Source organism: Corvus cornix, chromosome 13, assembly GCF_000738735.6.
Source record: "Corvus cornix cornix isolate S_Up_H32 chromosome 13, ASM73873v5, whole genome shotgun sequence".
Lineage (NCBI taxonomy): Eukaryota > Metazoa > Chordata > Aves > Passeriformes > Corvidae > Corvus > Corvus cornix.
Genome location: NC_046343.1, coordinates 6,046,031 through 6,065,868, shown reverse-complemented (window position 1 = coordinate 6,065,868; position 19,838 = coordinate 6,046,031). Strand labels below are relative to the sequence as shown.

The window sequence follows — 19,838 nt, the reverse complement described above, 5'->3', positions numbered from 1 at the left end:
AAAGAAAGCGCTGTGATTTCAAAACAGATCTGGTAATCAGTAGCGATAAAATGGAAATAATCCACCAATATTATGGGCTTCTCCTTTTTAACCTTTTTCTTGGAATTAGTTTTGTCTGATTTCTTCTGAGATAATGAGGTTAAACAGAGATCAAAGGATTGTACACTGCAGTTAGTAGATATATTTCCTTCTCAGTCTGCAAATCTCTTTTCTGTCTCCTTTTCAGAGGGCGGATGTGGCTGTGGCACCATTAACCATCACCCTGGTTCGAGAAGAAGTGATAGACTTTTCTAAACCGTTCATGAGTTTAGGTATATCAATAATGATAAAAAAACCTCAAAAGTCCAAACCAGGAGTTTTTTCCTTTCTGGATCCTTTGGCTTATGAGATATGGATGTGCATTGTTTTCGCCTACATTGGAGTGAGCGTTGTCCTCTTCCTGGTGAGTCGCTTCAGCCCTTACGAGTGGCACACTGAGGAATTCGAGGAAGGACGGGACCAGCCAGCCAATGACCAGACAAATGAGTTTGGAATATTCAACAGCCTCTGGTTCTCCCTGGGAGCTTTCATGCAGCAAGGATGTGATATTTCTCCAAGGTGGGTTGCCTTTCCCAGTGAACCTTCTTCCAGTTCGTGTGGTTTAATCTTTCTGCGTGCTTTGAAGCTGAACAGGTTCTACTTTGATCTCCCTTCCTGAACCATAGTGTAGTTTTGTGAATCGGTTACAGACTCAGAAAGGATCCAAAGGTTCACAGGTCTCACAGCTGTGAACTTGGAACCTCAAACTTGACACCATGAAAACACCATTTAAATTTATCTTTGGGGAGTCCTTTGGAGAGAATTTACAGAAATTATAACAAGCTTTTCTAAAGCCACCCAATTGCAATCAAATTTTGTCAGTCATTTATTTTGTTGCTAGTAGAAATAAGATGGTTCTAGCATTATAGGGAAGATGAAAACTTCCAGCAAAGTAGGGAGAAATAATACAGTAGGTGCCCAATGAAAGGTTATATGGTCTGTGTCAAACATTATGGAGCACAATGAGTGGTTTAATTCTTACTGGCCTTTAGAAAGGTTAGAGAAAGACCAAGTTTCATCCTGCTTCCCATTTCAGCCAGTAGTTCTGCTGCCTGAAAGTTCAGTAGGACCCAACACCCAAAGTGTTCCTAAAGGGACTTTTTGGTGACAGACTCTTGTGATTTACTTAGATAATTTTTCTTCCTTTTGGGGGCTTTGTCTCCCTTCTCTTCAAAGGAAGTTTCATCCAGAAATACCCATCTTAGGGGTGAAGACAGTAGGCAGAGGTTGATTTCCAGCCTGCTGTGGTGTCATCAAAGCTCAGGGGATGAGAAGGAGGCACAGCTCTATCAACAAGAGGACGTAACTCCATGCAGCTCAGCACAGCTCCCCTGGGATGGCAAGGAAGACTGGGCATCAGCTTGTTAGCTATCAGATGCCAATTTATCCAAATGTTAATGAGCTTGTGATAGCAGGGAAATAACAGCCTGCAGGGCACTTTGATAGTGACGGCCTTTATGAATATGTTTTATTATCTGATCATTGGTTATTTGGAGGCCAGGCAGAGAATTCAGAAAGCCTTCCCAGCAGAGGAAATTTCAACTTTATTGCAGTCTTGTAACCAGCCCCGTGCGTTAGGATCAGGTTATTGTGATTTTATTCTCATTGTTGTTCTTATCATCTTTATTGTTATTTAGGAAAGAGAATGTCTTCCTTTGGGGTCGTTTCAATAGGTGGCTTCTGATCCAAGGAGGAGCATGGAGAGGTGAAAAGATGAGGCTTTGAATAATAGCAAATTTGGTAACATCTTTAATGAAAAGTGTCAGGGAAAGATCAGTGGGTTTGATTCAGCTAACAAGATTTGCTCTAGCTAAATAACATGCTTTGAATCACCATTTCAAAGTGTTGTTTTATTTTGCTTTGGAATGGGAAATGAGAATGATTCTGTCATTGTTATTTTAATGTCGTTGATTTAATCATCCTGATAATGAAAATTACAATTTCATTTAAACCAATATTTTCCCATGGAACACAAGAGCAGTTTCTGACTGCTACAGCTATTGGCAAGATGATAAAAATTTAAAAATTAAATACGGGAATTATTACAACTCTCAGTACTCTGAGTACAGCTCCTTGATACGGTTGTAAGGGAAGAGGGACATTTCTGTGCAGGAAGCAGAAGAGTGAGAATTTCTGTAGGATGTTGTTGTGCAGAAGGGCTCTGAGTGCGCTCTGTATTTCACATGTATTTTTCAAATGAACCCAGTGCAGGATTTCTGTGGCACATCATTTAGAAATGAACACTTGGTAGAATGACACTGTGGGCAGGTGGGGATATCTGCTCTATTCTAATATATTTCCTATGTAGTTGCTTCTAAACTTATCACTACTATCTCTCAGCATCTCCCCAGTAATGCATTAGCCATCATAAATAGCTTCTGTTATACATCTGTTCCCTCATTCTCTCCCCAGCAGAAAGGAGCAAGTGCAGGGGTGTATTTTGTTTTTGTAGAGGTTTTGGGTTGTTTATTTCAGGTTTTTTTTTGAAAGAAGCAGGGGAAATTTGTCTGGAGGTTTGTTTTTTTTCCAGAGTGTGCTTGTTTTAAGTGCATATGCCACTGTGTATTTATCATTACAAAAAGAGTAAGATCAAAACCGCAGACACATCACTCAGCACAGCGGGTGGTGGGGTTTGCAGCAGTAACTTGCTCTTGTAAATGTGCATTCCTCAGTCTCAGACCAGTCCCCAGGGAACTTCAATCCCCCAAAGAGACAAAAATTTGCTTTTGAAGGAAAGTGTTGTCCTTTTTAAGGACACTCTTACTAGGCAGGGCTTTAAACAGGCTTTTAAGTACACTGGGGACAACCTACCAAGGACTTTAAAGACACACTGTGAATTTGGTGACCTGTGGATGGCCAGGAGAGAGCAGAGCTGTGGGTTACCTGCTCATAGCCTCTTTGGAGGTGGTCAACTGGTGTCCTTGATTCTCTGAAGCCTTCATGTCTAGGTGTTGACAGGGTGAATGTGACAAAGGGCAGGCAGTAGCCAGTCTTGGAGAATCCCAGCTGGAGCTGGTGCCAGTCTGTGCTGTGCCTTTGGATGCTGGAGCATGAGCATGAGCTGGAATCCATCCCTCCGAATCCATAAAGGGATGGTGGATGCATGGCTTCCGCCCAAGGAGGCTGTGAGCTCTCGGACATTTCCCACCAGAGTGTGTGGTCCACCTTCTGCACCATCACTGACCAGTGGCCCCACTGGGTGTGGAACAGTCCCTACCACATGGACTCATTTTTCCTGGCTGAGGTGAGATAGCCCCTATTGTTGCCCTTAAAGCTTTCAAAACATGGACTGAAACACAGTAGGGTTGGGGAGAAACAACAGCTCGGAGCTGTGCACAATTCCATAGTGACAAGCAGGAATTAGTGAAGTCTGAAACGGGCTATAAACCATTAGACTTTGCAAAGTGCCACCTTAGCTTCAGAAAACGGTCATGAAATTGCAAAAGCACTCATTAAATGTGAAATACAGACCCAGAAAGGAGCTTCTCAGAGCAGGCATCAGAGGTAATAAATAACTCACAGCCAATAGCGAGAGCCTGCGGAAAGAGAAATGTGAAGTAAATATGACTCACACTGTACCATTTTCAGAACTGTAATTTGATAAATTGTCTTCAGAGCTTGAAATAACTGCAGTGTGTAGCAGCTGTGGAGAGTAGGACCTTGCTAAAGTCCAGCATGTTGCTGCCATTCCTCACTTAGGATGGATTCAAGGCCTTTGAGAAGGAGACTGTGGGGATGTTTGGGCTTCCCAACCTCCTCTGCAGCAAAACAAGGCATGAGAATTTTTCATCTTCTCCATCATTTTCTGCAAAATAAATAATTTGACTGTTGTGAAAAGGATGGAAAAACAGGGAGCAAAATAGCATCTCTTGTCAGCTTCCTATCTTGATCTTCTATTTTTTGTTATCATAAAATGTGTTGCTTCATAAGGTTTGAGCCCAAAAGAGACTTCTTATATATTGGAAACTATTAAATTTAATCGCGTTACTCTTCCTGTGACTCAGAAAATTTATGTTTGACTAAAATGAAACACATTTGGTTAAAACAGATCTTCCAGAAAGGCATTTATTCTCCATTTGAAGATATCATGAGATAGAATAGACAGTTACTCTCAGCTGAGTTGATTTTAGGAATCTTGTCCCATCTCAAGTTCAGCAGGTGGATAAATATCACACAATATCCCCTAGTGAATGCAGACATCCTTTGTGCCCTGACAGAGGAAAATTAAAGATCTCCAAAAATTAGCCCAGCTTCCTGGGACCTCTCTTTATCGTTGAAACAAAAAATATACATATTTTGAATTCAAACCAAAATATACTGTGAGTAGAAGGGAAATGCCTACTCATATCCTGACACATTAGGGTATCTTGTCACAATACCTGGACAACACAGCTTGAAATCACTCATAATAATCTGTCTGATTGAGAACAGAGCTGGAGATGTCGTGGTCAGCCTATGCTGGGAGTGAAATGGTGGATGAAGCTTTCATCCCATCTGTGTCTGAGAGAGAGCCAGGCTTGACAGGGGATGCTTTGGGAGCATCAGCAGGGCTGCACGAGCAGGGAGAGACTCTGTGCTCCTCTGTGCAAGGCACCACCAGGGACCTCTGCTGGGAAATGGTCGGGTCACACCAGTGTGCCCGAAAGACTGTGGGGTTTAATGTGTGCAAGGAGATGTGGCACAAGGTACAATCCCCCCTCCAGCTGGCTTGGGACAAAGAGTTAACAGGGTCTTCACTTGCCTGCAGAGTCCAGACCCAGAGGCTTTGCAGGGTGCAGTGGATTGTGCCAAGCAGTGACCCCCGGCTGGGAGGGCTGGGTGTGCTGAGCAGGGAGGTTTGCTGGCAGAGATGATGAATGGCTGCACTTCCAGGCAGGAAGGAGAGAGATAGATGCTGGCTGCTCTCCAGTCAATAGATACAATCTATTATTTATAGGCATCTTGTGGACGTTGTTATTTGTTTTTTGTGACATGGAAACAGCGCTCTGGCTGATCTATACAGTGTGCTCATGTTCACTGCGCTCCTCGGGCTCTCTGCCACACTCCATCAGAGTGGTTTGTCTGGGGAAGAGCAAACAAGGTATTTATTATGTACCTGTAATTAATGCTGAGCATTTTCCTCTGCTGTTTTTCCTGTTTATTTACATTTCCCTTTAGCCCAATTGGAAGAAGTCACAGGAGACTTCAGATTTTGAAAGACAGCAGCACTTTTAAATTTTGTCAAGATCTTCCCAGTACTGAAAGGTTTTATCCAGTTTTGAGGCAAAATCTAAATCAGAAATTGATTAGACCAAAAAAAAAAAAAAATGTTGCAGGGGTTTTTGAGGGGTTTTTTTTGGTGAGAGGTTTGATTTGGACTTTTTCAAGGAAATTATTTCTGTTCCATCCTTTGTAAACTTACATTTGCAGGGTACTTACTTATTTTGCTAAAAATTTAGAATTAGAGAAATTAGAACCAGCTGCATTTAGCAATCAAAAGGAATTTAATTCCTTCCTGAAAAGAAGGCTGAGCAGGGGTATTTATCTGATGACTCTTCTTGATTTCAGTAAGCGTCTTCTCTGACTCTCCAAGCATCTGCCTTCAAAATGGCCTCAAATTGCACCAGGGGAGGTTTAGATTAGAGTTTAGGAAAAATTTCTTCACTGGAATGGTGGTCAGGCATTGGAACAGGCCCAGGGAAGTGGTGGAATTGCCACCCCTGGAAGTGTTCAAACTGTGTGTGGATGTGGCACTTGGGGACACGGTTTAATGGTGAACTGTAATGGCAGTGCTGTGGTCATGGCTGGACTCGATGATCTCAGAGGGCTTTTCCAACCTTGATGGTTCTGTGGGGACAAAGCTCAGGTTCATTTATTGGTGGTGGTTTGCTTGAACCAGGGAGCTGACTTTCCTTGAGCATAAAAGTAAGAAAATCAGGACTTCAGCTTCTGGAAAAGTCTCCTTTCCTTATAAAAGTGTATCAAATGATGTTGCAATTATCTCTAGCTGGCAGAGTTAATTATGTCCAGGGAGAGCAAATTCAGGTCACAGGGTAACAGCAGCACTTGCAAATCACCAGGAACTGATGACCACACTTATTTCTAAAATGCACTTAACCAGGGAAAGTGACTCACCAGAGGAACAGCTTGACAAACTGCACAATATCCAACTAAACAGTCCCCTTTGGAGTCTGCGCACTTCCATAGCAACCAGAGTGTGGCAGCCAGGGGAAAATGGAAATTCTTTTAAAATAGTCATCCTTGCTATCCCTTTTTTTTCATTTGGGAAAATACTGAAGGATACAGAGGACTCAGAAGGAGGCAATAACCAGCCAAAAGAGCATTGTTGGAAGACGCAATTTCTTCTGTAAAGCAAAAATTAGTCTCTTGAATTTGCACGTTCCTCCACCTGAAAATGTCTAAATGCTGCAGAGGTAATGAATGCTTCTCCCACTGACCTGTAAGCTACTTCCTCAGGGTGCTTTCCCTGTCAGGCACTGTCACTTTCCCACAGCTCTGACTTCGGGCCTTCAGCACTGAGGTTGCTGGAGTACAGCAAGAAATTTGCTGAAACTCTCCCCATTGAGTGACAGATTCACTAATCGTTCCACCAGCTGTGTTTAAAATAAGTCATCAAATACTTCATCTAAAAGCAGATATATTAGCCTAAAAATACTTCTGCAATTTCTTTCTTCAGGACTAAATAAATGTTTGCCATGTTTCTCGCTGAAAACAAAGTTGAAAATAGCAGGGGGGAAAGTGCATTACCCTTTTTTCTTTTTTTTTTTTTTTTTTTAATCTTGGGAAGTTTTATTAGGGCATCTGAAAGAGGGTAGATTTGGAATAGATATTAGGAAGAAATTCTTCTCTGTGAGGGTGGTGAGGCCCTGACACAGGTTGCTCGGAGAAGATGTGGCTGCCCCATCCCTGGAAAAGTTCAGTCAGGTTGGACAGGGCTTGGAGCAACCTGTGAGAGGTGTCCCTGCCCATGACACGGGGTTGGAATGAAATGAACTTTAAGATCCCTTTCAACCCACACCATTCTGTGATCCCTGACATGGAACTGGCATGTGCTGCTTGGGTTTCTAATGGTGGACACTGGCTCAGGATTGTGAGGAGCACTAAGATTTACAGGGCTGCCTCCTGACGCTTACAACCTTCTCCCTGAGTGCAGCAGGAGACTCTCTGAGCCTCCAGGGACCCCCTATTATGCTATACTTGGACTTGCTGATTTTCAGTCAGTAAGAGAAGCTGTAAAAGAAGACTTTCTTTCATTTCCTTTCCTCTCGATAACAAGTTATTCCTGAGCAGTCAGCTCAGCTGGGGTCTGCAGTCAGGACTGTGCATGGTTGTGTCTCTCTAATAGTTAGGTCGACTGCCAAGTGTTTTTGTCAAAGAATAAGGGTTGTGAGGAGCTGAACGACCTCCATCTCCCTCAGGTGGTGTCCTCGGCAAGGCTGCCTGTCACACACTGCTTTAATGTTGGCACTCCAAAAAAATACTGTAGCTAAGATGGGAAGCCCTGAGCATGTTTTCACAGGGAAGCCCTGCTTAAATAACTCTTCCATACGATGTACATTACTTTTATCAGCACTGAGATATCATGTGCACACTCACTGGATACACAGTCGAATGAGCTTTGAGCTCCTCTGTTGAAATTGCTCTGGCTCACAACACAAAAAGCATCCACAGCTGCTCTTTGCTGATTTTATCCCCACAGCTGGCCTTCCACTGGGAGGCTCAGAGTTCTGCCTTTATTCCAATGGAATTTGGCATTTATTGGACCTATTCTGCTTTTGTCTCAGATTTTATCCGTACTACTTGTCCTTATAACTGCGGAAGCACCTTATTTCTTTTCAGTAAAAGTTCGGGAATTCATTCGTACACCGAATGTGTGTGTGCAATGTAATGTGCAATGTACAATGATGTGCACTATAACACCCAAGGTTGTTAGCAGGTGAAAACAGATTTGTTCAAACAAGACAGAGGTACCATGTTATCCATTGTGAAAGGCTTGAGGAAGCCGAGTAAGTGGGAAAAGCAGAATGTGGGTCGTGCTAAGAAATCGGGACAAAATCCTTGTGTGCTTGGGTGGGGTCTGGAGCTGGAGACAGCAGAGCATGGTGTCACCTCTGAAGTCCTCCAGGCTGTCTTGGTCTTCCTTCTGTTTCCACGGGGATCAAAGGAGCAGCTGGAGAGCAGCTGATTCATATGCTCAGATGGCAGAAAAGGGCACACAGCTCGTGCATGCAGCCCTTTCCTTAAACAGCAGCAGCACACTTGATGGAATTCAATCTATTTAATAAAATCACGCAGTAATTCTGATTAGTGCCTACCCAGAAGAGTTGCTGCTTACCCTCAGATCCAAAGGCTAAGCAGCAATAATCCAATCATGGTAATCATAACTTACTACTTTGATCTTCAGATAAAAGAGTCTATAGAAGTGCAAAAGTGTTACATCACCGTTATTTGGACAACTTCAAAGCATGTTATATACACTAATGAATTCTCCCAACACACTCTGATGAGGAGTAATAGAAGGCGAGTGTGTGAACAGAGGAGTAGAAAGGAAGGAGATGAGTCCTCATATGGTGAAAGGGAAAAGCAATAAAATAAGTACTTGTACCCTGTATATAGGTGGGAGACGTGATGAAGAGTCCACAAGGGTCCAGCTGCAGGAGTCAAGTGCAAAGGATGCTCTCCCACAGGAGGAATTTTCTCATCTGTCTCATTTCTTGAAGCTTGCAATAAGAAGCAAAATCTGAGGCTGCAGAGAGGGAAACAGAAGGAGGAGGCAGCTTTTCATCTCAACAGTGCTTCTGAAGCCTTAACAAAAAATTCTAAAAATCACCAAATGGATCTTAGCAGGTGAAATAGGGGCAGCAGAAACACTGAACATGTCTTCCCTTCACAGTTTGGGAGTTTTAATGTTAAAAGATGGGCACATCTGCGCACATAAAGCTCTTCTAAAAACACTGTCTGGGGGGGAGCAGATTCATTCCTCACCACTTCTACAAGAGATATAGTATGTCCCTGTACAAAAAAGAAAGGCTCAAAAGTGAAACTAGAGAAAATCCCACTTGTACACTCTTGGTGAGGAATCACATTTTAAATTAGAAATGAGAGAGAAAATAAAGGGAATATTTGGAAATATTGCTCAGAGATAATATCTTCCAGTACAGAAAATACTCTCCCTTCCAGAGCAAAGCCTTTCTCTCATCGGATTGGGAAATCTGACAAAAGACAGGAAAAAAAAAAATCAAAATGAACCAAGGCAAGACACCCTGGAAGAAGTCTGAAGTAGGTTATTGTAGCATTATTGCCCAGAAGTCTCAGAAACAGAGCTCTCATGTGAGCAAATGTAGATGGCTAAAGAGGATCTTGAAAAAAATGAAGAACTGATGGCATATAATCCAAAACATATTAAATCTTTTGGGGAAAAAAAGCTTTTTCATCAAGTAGACTTTGAAGAAGAGACTGTGGGAGAGCATATGGAACACAGCAACTCAGTAAAGGACACTGGCACAATAAGCTGTTGTTCAAAAAGATGGATGAGTGCTGTTAGATTTGGGGCCACCTGAGGTTGAGGAAGTTCCTGAATAATGAATCTCCTGGGGCTCTCCAGCAACTACTTCTGACAAAATTTTATGCTTGTCACCTTGTGAGTTTTTCTCAGCAAAGTGAACAAATGTCATCAGAGTGAGAAAAATACATGAAGAGCCTTTTTTACAGTGAAATTTTTGCACAAAGGCATGACAAGAGTTGGGGTTTTATTCCTGGTAGCATCAGCTGGCAAAATAGCAGAAGAGGGATGACTTTGCCTTTCTCTGGAGCTGCCAAGCAGCCCAAATTGACCACGTGTTTCTCAGCAAACCACTATCTAAACATTCATCCCTTAAACCACCCTGTCTGCAGTGGGGAGAGGCGCACTGTGCCTGTACTTCAGAGGATGACGGTGCCTGTCTTCAGATCTACCTCTCTGCCTTTCAACTACACTCTTATTTTTTCTTAGTGTTCCACATCATCCCTCTATCCTAGCCCTGCATTTGTACTGTTTTTAGCAGCCCTCTGGAAGAGTTGAGTGTGTTATCCTGCATTTTTAGGATTAAACATCTCATTTCAGCAGCCAGGGATGCTGTGCAGGGATGGCAAGTCCCTCGAGTGAAGGACTTACCTCAGTCCTGCAGTTCTGCCCTGTTGGAGAGTTTTCATGGGACCTGCTGAAGTTGAAGCGGGCTTGCTGCCCATGTCAATCCAGGTTTGCTTGGCATCTAGTGCTTCCAACACCCCACTAGCTGAGCAGGTGAGTTGTGTCTGTTGAGTATCCACAGGCGTTGTTTTGGATCAGTTGAGGACACACAAGGGCACAACCTGCAAAGTACTGTTGAGTGCACACATCACCCCTGCAGGGCTGGGCCCATTCGATGCTGCCTCTGCCTGTTGGGATTGAGTGTCTCAGGAAGGGGAATTGGGCAAAGCAGCAGCTCAGAGGTAAATTCCACCTAGTGGCCAGCGCTTCAGGCCACCCACCTAGGACAGGTTCATAAATGTGTTTCATCCTCTTCCACAGCTGGGAACTAAATTAGAGAGATGAAGTAAGCTGTCCAGGATCCCATAAAGTAGCAGGGCTTCACAGGGAACAGAAAAGCCCAGTCCTCTGATTAGGCTTAGGCACCTCTTGCCTGTCAAAATGCTAAGTGAATGTCTTGAAAACAGCACAAAGCTGCTCCATGCAGTCATGCTTATACTTAGCACTGCAGTAATCCAAGGCCCAATGACTGGAGAACCACAAGTGGCATGATGCATTTCTGACTAAGCAGGAGAACTCACTTCAGAATGAGGTTTTGCCCATTAAAGGGAAATTGAAGGGGGAAAAAAGTGCCAACATATTCTGCAAAAGAAGAGATGAAACAGTAGGAGAGGGAGCATACAGTGCTGTCCAAAGCCATTAGTTTAGGCGGAAAGAAACAGTAAATAAACCATGATTTATAATTAACGCCTCACAGATATACATCCCCCTGTTGAATCTGGGAGATTCTGTGTATTTGCAGAGATTACATTCAGTTGATGCAATATTTACACAGTGAGCATCCACAAGGCCCCTTCTTACAGGGACTTCTGCTGGGATTCCATAATCCATACTGCCTCCTTCCAACATGTTGGCTTTGGGGGTCAGATGAACTGGCAGGATTTGCCTAAGATCACAAGAGCAGATCTCCAGCCCATATACAAAAGTTAAGAAGCTCTAATTTATTTGTTTATTTATTTATTTATTTATTTTAAACAATAATTAGAGAAAGAAAAGCAGGACAGGGCCAGCATGGGACTCCCAGTACCTGTGTACCCTCAGCTTCCTTACCCTGTCTCCCTGGTTAATGTTACCCACAGGGAGCCAAAATATGCAGCTCTTAGCACTGTAGAAAAGTTGTGAGAGAGGAAGAAGGAATTTGTACCTCTGGGAGAGGTAAACGAGAATATCAGTGGAAAACATTCTTACTTCTGTATTTGTAAGGGTTTTCCTGACCCTGCATGTTAAAACCCAGCATTGCAGTCATGACTCCAGACTCTTGTACCAGGAGCTGGGATTCAGTAATAAGTAAAAGCAAACTAATATGGCAAGAAAATTAGTAATGCAGCATGTACAGAGAAACTTGCATTATAATCCCTTGAATTTTGTGGCAAACAGTTGTTAGCTCATTCAAAACTCTCCATGGCACAGCAGAGAGTAAGAGGATAAGAGCTCTGAGGTCTGCACTTGATGGATGCACCCAGAGCTGATCCCAGCTCCACAACCCCACACTGAGTTTCCTCCTTTGCCTTTTGAGAAAATCTGGGGTTTGTGTCAGAGATGGAGGGAAAGTGGTGAGACCAATCACGCCAGATGGTCTGTGACACAGAGGAAAAGCAAAGCTCTTTACATTGACAGAGTTTGATGTTGAAAATTTGCTTAAAATAAGAGCAAAAGTGGTGCAAAATGCATGCAATTAATCCACTCTTGAGTCAGATTTCAGCTAGAACCATGGAATCATCAAGATCAGTACCAAATTCACAGAGTAGTGTTGGAGATCAGAGGCTCTGTGTAGGTAGGAGACCAAAAGTGGGTTTGACCCACAATCAGTAGCACAGGCACAGAAGAGCTTTTCTTTCAACAGTTTTGCATAAATTCATTCAGTGACAAATATGGCAGTTGAGTAAGTGAGCCTTTATTAGACTTGAATTTAACAGCAAATCTGGGAAATCCTCCCAAAGCAACTATGGCTTCAGAATCCCAGATTTGCTCTTCTAATTAAAACACTGTCAGTTTAGGTGTAATTCTCCGTAAGGAATGGATTTGAAGAGGGGGAAGGGAGAAGTGGGAGAGAACTGAGAGGGTGCTTGAACAGTTTTCCAATGAGGTTTACTCTGTATACTTTCTGATGATCTTGTTAATATGGTTTTGCAAAAATGTATTGTTCTTTTCTAATAGATGGCAAAGCAGAGGCAAACTCCTGCCAGCTTTTCCTACCTTCCATGAGGGATAAAATCGAAGGGAAAATTGTTTGATCAAGGATTGCATTTTGTTTTAAGAAATGAGATTATAGCTGCATGATTTTCTATTTCTGTATGAATCCATCAATGCTAAGACTAAAACATTAAAATTAATCTCTTCATGAGAACAAAGGGAACTTACAATTCCCTTCTGTTTTCTGCTAGCAAAATGCAGTTGCTTTTACAAGGAAAGTAAGAAAATAAAGTAAGTAAGAAAAGCAAATGTAAGTAAGAAAATCAAAATTATTACTTTCAGCTTGGTCATCTGCAGTATTTTTATTAGGGCCATTTAAAATAGCACATTTCAGAATTATCTTTTAAATTATGCATGCAGTAGGTAAGAATTTAATGTATTATAAAAGCTGAAAGAAAATTATTTGTAATGAGAAAGCAGAAACAAAATTGTTTACCATGTTAAAAATTATACCATTTAGCCTTTCAGAAATTAAACTATAAGTAATAGCAAAAGGCAAAGCTTGGGTAGACCCAAAACAATCATTTTCAGAGTGCTACTTTTAGAGGACACTTGCAACCGTTATCTTTGCATTCCAAATGAGAATATTAAGGTTTTATTTACAATTTCAGAGTTTTCCACGGTCCTGAAATCTTGGTTCCCAGCCAGCTCTAATTTTAAGTAGATTGTGCACTGTGGGTAATGAGGTTAGAGTATTTACTACTTATTCCTGCAAGGGTAATGATGGAAAGGAGCATCCTGTTCTTGCCAGTTCTGTGAGAGATAGGCAGGATCCCAAGCCAGGGAGAAAAGTGGGGAGATGTGTGATATTTTACACAGCACAGGCAGGGATAGAAGAAGAAACCAAGTTATCTTAATTTAGACTATGTAGGAAAGAAGAGTCTAGGTGCAGAAGAAATAACACAGGTTGAAAAATGTACAGTCTGGTCTATTCAGATATTTTACCCCTTTTTACACCCCAGAATTAGCCATTCATTAAAGCCTCTTATGCTGTTACCCTTGCTTATTTTAGCCCAATTTTTTTAGACCCTGCTATTTGCAAGGATTACTGTAATAATGAACATTAATTAATCCAGAGGTCAAATAGATCCAAATATCTGAACCTTAGCACATCTTTAAAGTCCTAACCAGGGTGCTCCATCTCCCCTTAGCTCTGCAGAGTTACTGACTCATTTCCACTCAGCAGGGAGCTGATTCCTTCATGTTATGCTTGAACAGGTACAGGGACACAACCTCATGCAAGAGGATTTAAACCCCATAGCGCCCATCAGTGAAGAGAAAAGAACTTGAGACAGGGCTCAAGCTGCAGAACATTTCTGTTAGTCAGGTGCAAGGTCATTTTTTGTTACCTAGCTCCAGAGTGAGACTTTCAAAACCTCATAGTGACTTCAAAGCATGAGATATATCTACTCCTCTGTGGCTGTGTTTACTGGAGCATAAACATAATTCTAAGTCTCAGTGGGTTTTGACCAGGCTTTTAGCTCCCTAGTCTTGAAGTCACTTCCAGAAATCAGACATTATCTCCTAAATTACAAAGGCACTTTGCAAATGTGTCCCGTGATGGAGGCACTGTGGTTCTTCTGCTGGGTCTACAGAAGCAGCAGAGCAAGGTGCTGACAGGTATTGCCTTTCCAAGCACTTGCCATGGTCAGCAGTAACAGGCATTGGCTTGGAGTCTAAACAGACAAGAGAAATCCACCTTGTTCTGTTCAGTGTTCACTGCTCCTGAGCCGTGGGGGTGTCACAGGGGATCACATCTGCTTGTGTGATGTTTATCATGACTATCATTACATTCTTTATTGAATTCCTCTGTCCTTCCAGAGCCTCCATCACCGGCCAGCTCTCCCTTGTGCTAAATGTTGCACAGCCATGGAGCAAAAGGGCCGTGTCCTGTAGATCCCATGTGCTGAGTGTTTTCTCTGCTGTGCATTTCAGCAGTTTTGGTTCACAGCTTCCAGCTCCAAGTCAATCCAGCAATGAGGGAAAACATTGCCCACTAGCAGTGTCTGCAACAAAACATCACACACACGAGGCCCCAGCCATGCTGGCAGTCCTAGCAAGCTGCTGACCTCCTCTCCTTTCCTCCACAGTCTGTGAGAGTGAGCACATCCCTCCTTGTGCCATGAGGAGGAATGACCAGCACCAGCAGCAGAGACAGCCCAGATGGGGCTGGTCTATGATGGACACATGAATCCTGTCTGCATCCTTCTATCTCCCAGGGGAAAGAAACAGCCCCTTCTCCCTCTTCCCCCAGCCCTCTCTGTTACCATCCAGGCTCAACACCCCAAAATTACTTTTCCATGCTGTCAGTGCCAGGTGTGAAGCTGGGAAGCATAAGCCATCTGCAGCTGACAGCAGGCAGCCCCCTGGGATTAGCTGGTGGTGAATACCACCAGGATGTCGAGGGTCTGGAGGCAGGAATCCGCCTGACTGTAGCTGAAGCGATTGAAATGAGTCGCAGAAATATCCCAGCTTCATCAGGAAGGAAGGGCTGTATAGTTTGCAGCTGGAGATGAATGTGATTATTTGCCATGCAAATGGATTTTGCCAGCTCAAAGTGGCCTTCATCAGCAGAGATTGTTGTATTTGACATTATCTGGTTACTTTTGTTTAATGCCTCTGTGCCTTTTCTGAGCGCTTCCTTCCCTGAGCACACATCATCCAGACTAATTTTCTTCCCCTTCCTCATCAATCTGAAGATGTGTGAGTTGAATCTATAGCTGCCTCCCTCCCCAGTCCCTCTCCAAATATGAAACAAATGGTAAAGCTGTATGTGCTGACAGTCCTGCAGGCTGAGTGTTCTCTGCAGATGGGAAGCAAGATGGTCGCATTTATCTCACCTAACTTTTAGCCCCCAGCTGGACTGGGATGTCTCTGTTACCATCCCATAAACCATATTTCTGCAGAGTGACTCAGATCAGCAGAAAGACAATGTGAAACATGGTCCCCCATGGAGAAATAAATGATGTTTCTCACAGGCGGGTCCCCCTTAGTCAGGCTGTCTGGTTTTATCAAACAGAATTGTGTGTTCCCTTCTGTCTGGGACAGTGCTCTGCATCTAGAGACGGATCATATAAATAATTTAGACAGAATGCCTGAATACTGACATCATTCTAAAATCATCTTCCACTCTTAAAAATTATTTGAAAATATTTTAATATTAATTAATGCCTGCTTGACTTATCTGCCTCTATAGCTATCGAATGGTTACAGTTAATTGGCTATTTGATTGCAGACAGTACAAAACACCTAGATTTTAAAGCATTATTATGAACATCTTGTCTAACCATCTGCTGAATACAAAAGAGAGAATGTCAGTAGGCAAATTATTCATTAAGACCGTAACTCCTCTCTGAGCTTCAATATGTCTTGCAGAAAAACACAGGGGTTGTTTTTTAAACTTCAGATGATTGGTGCAGCTCACCAAAAGATCACAGCTGGGCTGTGTGTCTGGTCTGGTTCCATGCTGGTGTTCCTTCCTGCCAGGGGTACATGGTACAACAGAGACCTTGACAGAGATATTGGTGGTGGGCATTGTCCCCTGCCCAGCTCAACTCTCTCATAACTATCTCCATGTCTTAATATTGTGCTCTGAAAGAAGTTGAAAATCAAAGAAAATTCTCTCTGTTTATTGCTAATATTTTTTCACTGTGAATTTTTTATTTCCACTCTAATTACATCAACACCTTTAAAAGTAAATTAAGAACTGAGACAGACTTCTGGCTTCCTTGGAAGTGGCTGGAGAGTGACTTTGGGTAAATGGTCACATAAATGATGGGCCTGAAAGAGCAAGCTGCACCTTTTAGACCTTCACCCTCCTCCTGTCTGACTCTCCTCTCTGTGCCCAGGTCTCTCTCTGGCCGCATAGTCGGTGGCGTCTGGTGGTTCTTCACCTTGATCATCATATCCTCCTACACAGCTAACCTGGCTGCCTTCCTCACCGTGGAGAGGATGGTGTCTCCCATCGAGAGCGCAGAGGACTTGGCCAAGCAGACTGAAATCGCTTATGGGACCCTGGAAGCTGGCTCCACTAAAGAATTTTTTAGGGTAAAAAGGAAACTTTAATGCAAACATTTTTCTTAGCTTCTTGTTTGACCCATCCTCCAGGTCTGTCCTCTCCCGTTCTCAGCTCAGGTCTGGTTTTTTTCACTTGCGTCCCCTCACCATGTTACGGCCTGCCAGAAGATTGGCAGTGACTCCAGTGCAGGTGATATTCTGTAGTTGTGAACACAAATATGGAATATCCATGTGCTTCCCCACATTACTGAGGAGCTTCTCTGAGCAACTCCAAATGAAACCGTCTCCAGATTTCCAGCTTGGTTTGCCCTTGGTTTGATCTGCAAAATCACTCCGTACATAAATATGGGCCAGAAAATGAGGGATTGGTCTGGGCCCTGGTGCAGAAGTGGTAATCCTGTTACCCCTTTTGGCTTCCTTGGCCCGTTTGATGTGTGGGTGTGTGTTCAGTCCAAGCTGGAAATCCCAGGGGACGCCCAAACCTCTGTTAACGCTTCTGTTGGGTTTCTGCTGTCCTACGCAGCGATCCAAAATAGCAGTGTTTGAGAAGATGTGGACATACATGAAGTCAGCCGAGCCCTCCGTTTTTGTGAGGACAACGGAAGAGGGGATGATCCGGGTGAGGAAGTCAAAAGGGAAGTATGCATACCTCTTGGAGTCCACAATGAACGAGTACATCGAGCAGCGCAAGCCCTGCGACACCATGAAGGTGGGAGGTAACTTGGACTCCAAAGGCTATGGTATTGCAACGCCAAAGGGGTCTGCGCTGAGGTAAGTAGCTTGGATTTGCTTCCTTTTGCCAAACCACCCAGCAAATCAATGTATGCACACAGTTCAATCTCCATTGCCATGTTAATCATGAAAGCTTGGGGCGAGGAGGTGGGGGAGGTGGAGGAAAAGGGGTGTGACCACTCAGTGTGATGTGCAGGGAAGTAAAATGCCCGGCTCCCACTGAGCAGCAATGGGAGTGACTAATTCTTCAAGCCCTGCATTTGGAAACTGGATCCTGGCTGATCCATTTGCTATGAATGTGTCTGCTGTATGAGGTGATGGCAGGGGGCTGCTGTGGTGTAACCATTGGTTTCACAGAGCTTTATTCCGGAAGGGACGCTCATCCTGTGCCATGTGAACTGCACAGCTTTGCAAGAGTATGGGATTACCCTGGCTTGGATCCATGCTTGCAGAGGGAGTTCTCATGGGGAAAGCATTTTGGTGTTTCCTAAAATGAAATGCTGGTTGGAAGAGGTGGGAAGCCCATTTTGAAAAGCCCTGCAAAGGGTGGGCATTTTCATTGCCTGAGTCAATTCAGATCCCAGCAAGCACCAAATTTATAGAAAGTCCAAAGGGGTGCAAACTCTGCATTTCTGAGTCCAGACCTGCAGCTGCCACATGTCTTTGCCTAGTGGCCTGTGAAATATCTTCAGAGACCTTCTTTTAAAAAGAAGAACTCTTTAAGAGCGCAAACCCAGGCCTGAGTTTGTAGCAGAGTTTGGGCACTGCATACAGCCACACTCTCGGACATGAGCATCCATCATGAAAACTGACCTGCTCAGAACAGCATTACCACCATGCACAGACTGGTATTGTGATCTTGGACACATCAGAAGTGTGGTTCCTTTTGGCAGCAGTCATGCCAATTCCTCACATTACAATCATGAGGAACATGAGTTGCAATGGTTTAGTAAATTCTCGGGAGCTGTAGCTTTGAGTAATCAGCATGATGCTCCAATGTATTTAATTAATTCCTGAGTTTTTTTATTCATGAAAACATGTTGACCAGAAGTGTATGTGTGGCCTTACATTTGTTTGCTAACATAACCCCATGCAGAGACATTTAATCCATGATCTCTGGATTTCTGGAAACCAGAAAATTACTAGATGACCATTTGCAGAAGGATCTGTCTGGTCACACAGTGTCCAAGCCAAAGCCAGCCCAAAGAATCAAAGGTGTATCAGCTGGTAGTGGGTGAGACCCAAGGATTTTGATTACTACAGTTCTTAGGTCAGCTCACATTCGATTCAGCACTTCCCATATCACCATTATCTTTAGAGAAACGAATGTGACCTGCTGCAGGTGACAACCTGAAGCACCAGAGCACATGGTCCAGAAGGTAATTCTTGCATCCAGTGCAGTTCGGACTCTGAAATGACTCAGGCTCCTCCAGCTGAAGGTGGACATATTCTCACAGCTTTGAGATGCTTTCTGTTGCACACTTTCCAGTGTTTGTTTTTACTCTTGCAAATATGGAAATTAGGATACAGGGCTGATTCTATTTAATTAATAATTTATTTAACATCAATCTTGAATCCTAATTTCAATATTATAAAAATGAACAAACAACGACATCCTACCTGTCTTGTAATTTTTGGCATGTGAAGGAGCCATTTTTCATACTTCTAAGAAAAATAAACCACAAGAAAGAAAATCGCATCAATCATTTTACCTTTGCAACTCCAAACATCCCTCTGCTAGGCATGACTCCAAAAATTCCTAACATTTCTTTCTGTTTCCTCTTTCTCATCCTGGCTGCATGTAGAACAAATTTCTTATGGGCCTAATGGCAAAGGAGGAATGCTTGATTTTCCATCCGATGGTGTTTCTTTGGAACAGTTCCTGTCTGGTTTTTGTCCCATTGTGTCCATTTTGTTCCTGTTGTTTTAATTGTTTTAATCTCAGTAGTTCCCTACAGTCCTCATGTAGTGTCTGTTTTCCCCCTGGGGTCCTGCACGTGAGAGGTTGCCCTGAGCAAGGTGACAATCATGAGGCGTCTGTCCAGCACGGTCAGCCTGTCTCTCTCTCAGTCTCCATCTTCACTCACTTCCATCCACAGAGTAAAAGCTCTGAGCCAGGATTGCAGGAGGTTTGTGACCCAGGCCTATCTTCTATCAGGTGTGTTTTAGAAGCTGGGCATTGTAGCTAAACTAGTTTTCCTGCATTTAGGATGGCTAGTTAGGAAAGAATCCTAGAGAGATACTATGTGAGCGTTCACCATGTATTTTTCTTGCTTCTACATGGGCAAACAATGCCAAGATGTTGCCACAGATGAATGAAAACAAGGTTGAAAATCCAGAAATAATTCCACATATGGCAATACGTGCAAAGAGCCCTTTCAGAACATCCTTTTGGTCTCTTGGACTGCTAAAACAAGTTACTTCTTCCTACTAGGTGAATCTGGCTTTGAAATTCTTTTGGCCTCCAGATGTTAAAATTTAGTTGCATTTAGGCAGTGAGAAGGGCAGTGATGAGAGGGCAGAAATTTCA

The 19,838-nt window shown here is 43.2% G+C and overlaps 1 protein-coding gene across 3 annotated transcripts in view; it reads left to right on the top strand.

Moving 5' to 3' along the window:
• Nucleotides 1-19,838, top strand: part of GRIA1 (glutamate ionotropic receptor AMPA type subunit 1) — a 119,981-nt gene that overhangs the window by 83,797 nt on the left and 16,346 nt on the right. For all 3 annotated transcript variants that reach the window (XM_010399731.4, XM_010399732.4, XM_019286059.2), the window contains exons 11-13: nt 227-597; nt 16,408-16,606; nt 17,100-17,347. In XM_010399731.4, coding sequence (XP_010398033.1) covers nt 227-597; nt 16,408-16,606; nt 17,100-17,347 — 818 coding nt within the window. The remainder of the gene's footprint in view (nt 1-226; nt 598-16,407; nt 16,607-17,099; nt 17,348-19,838) is intronic.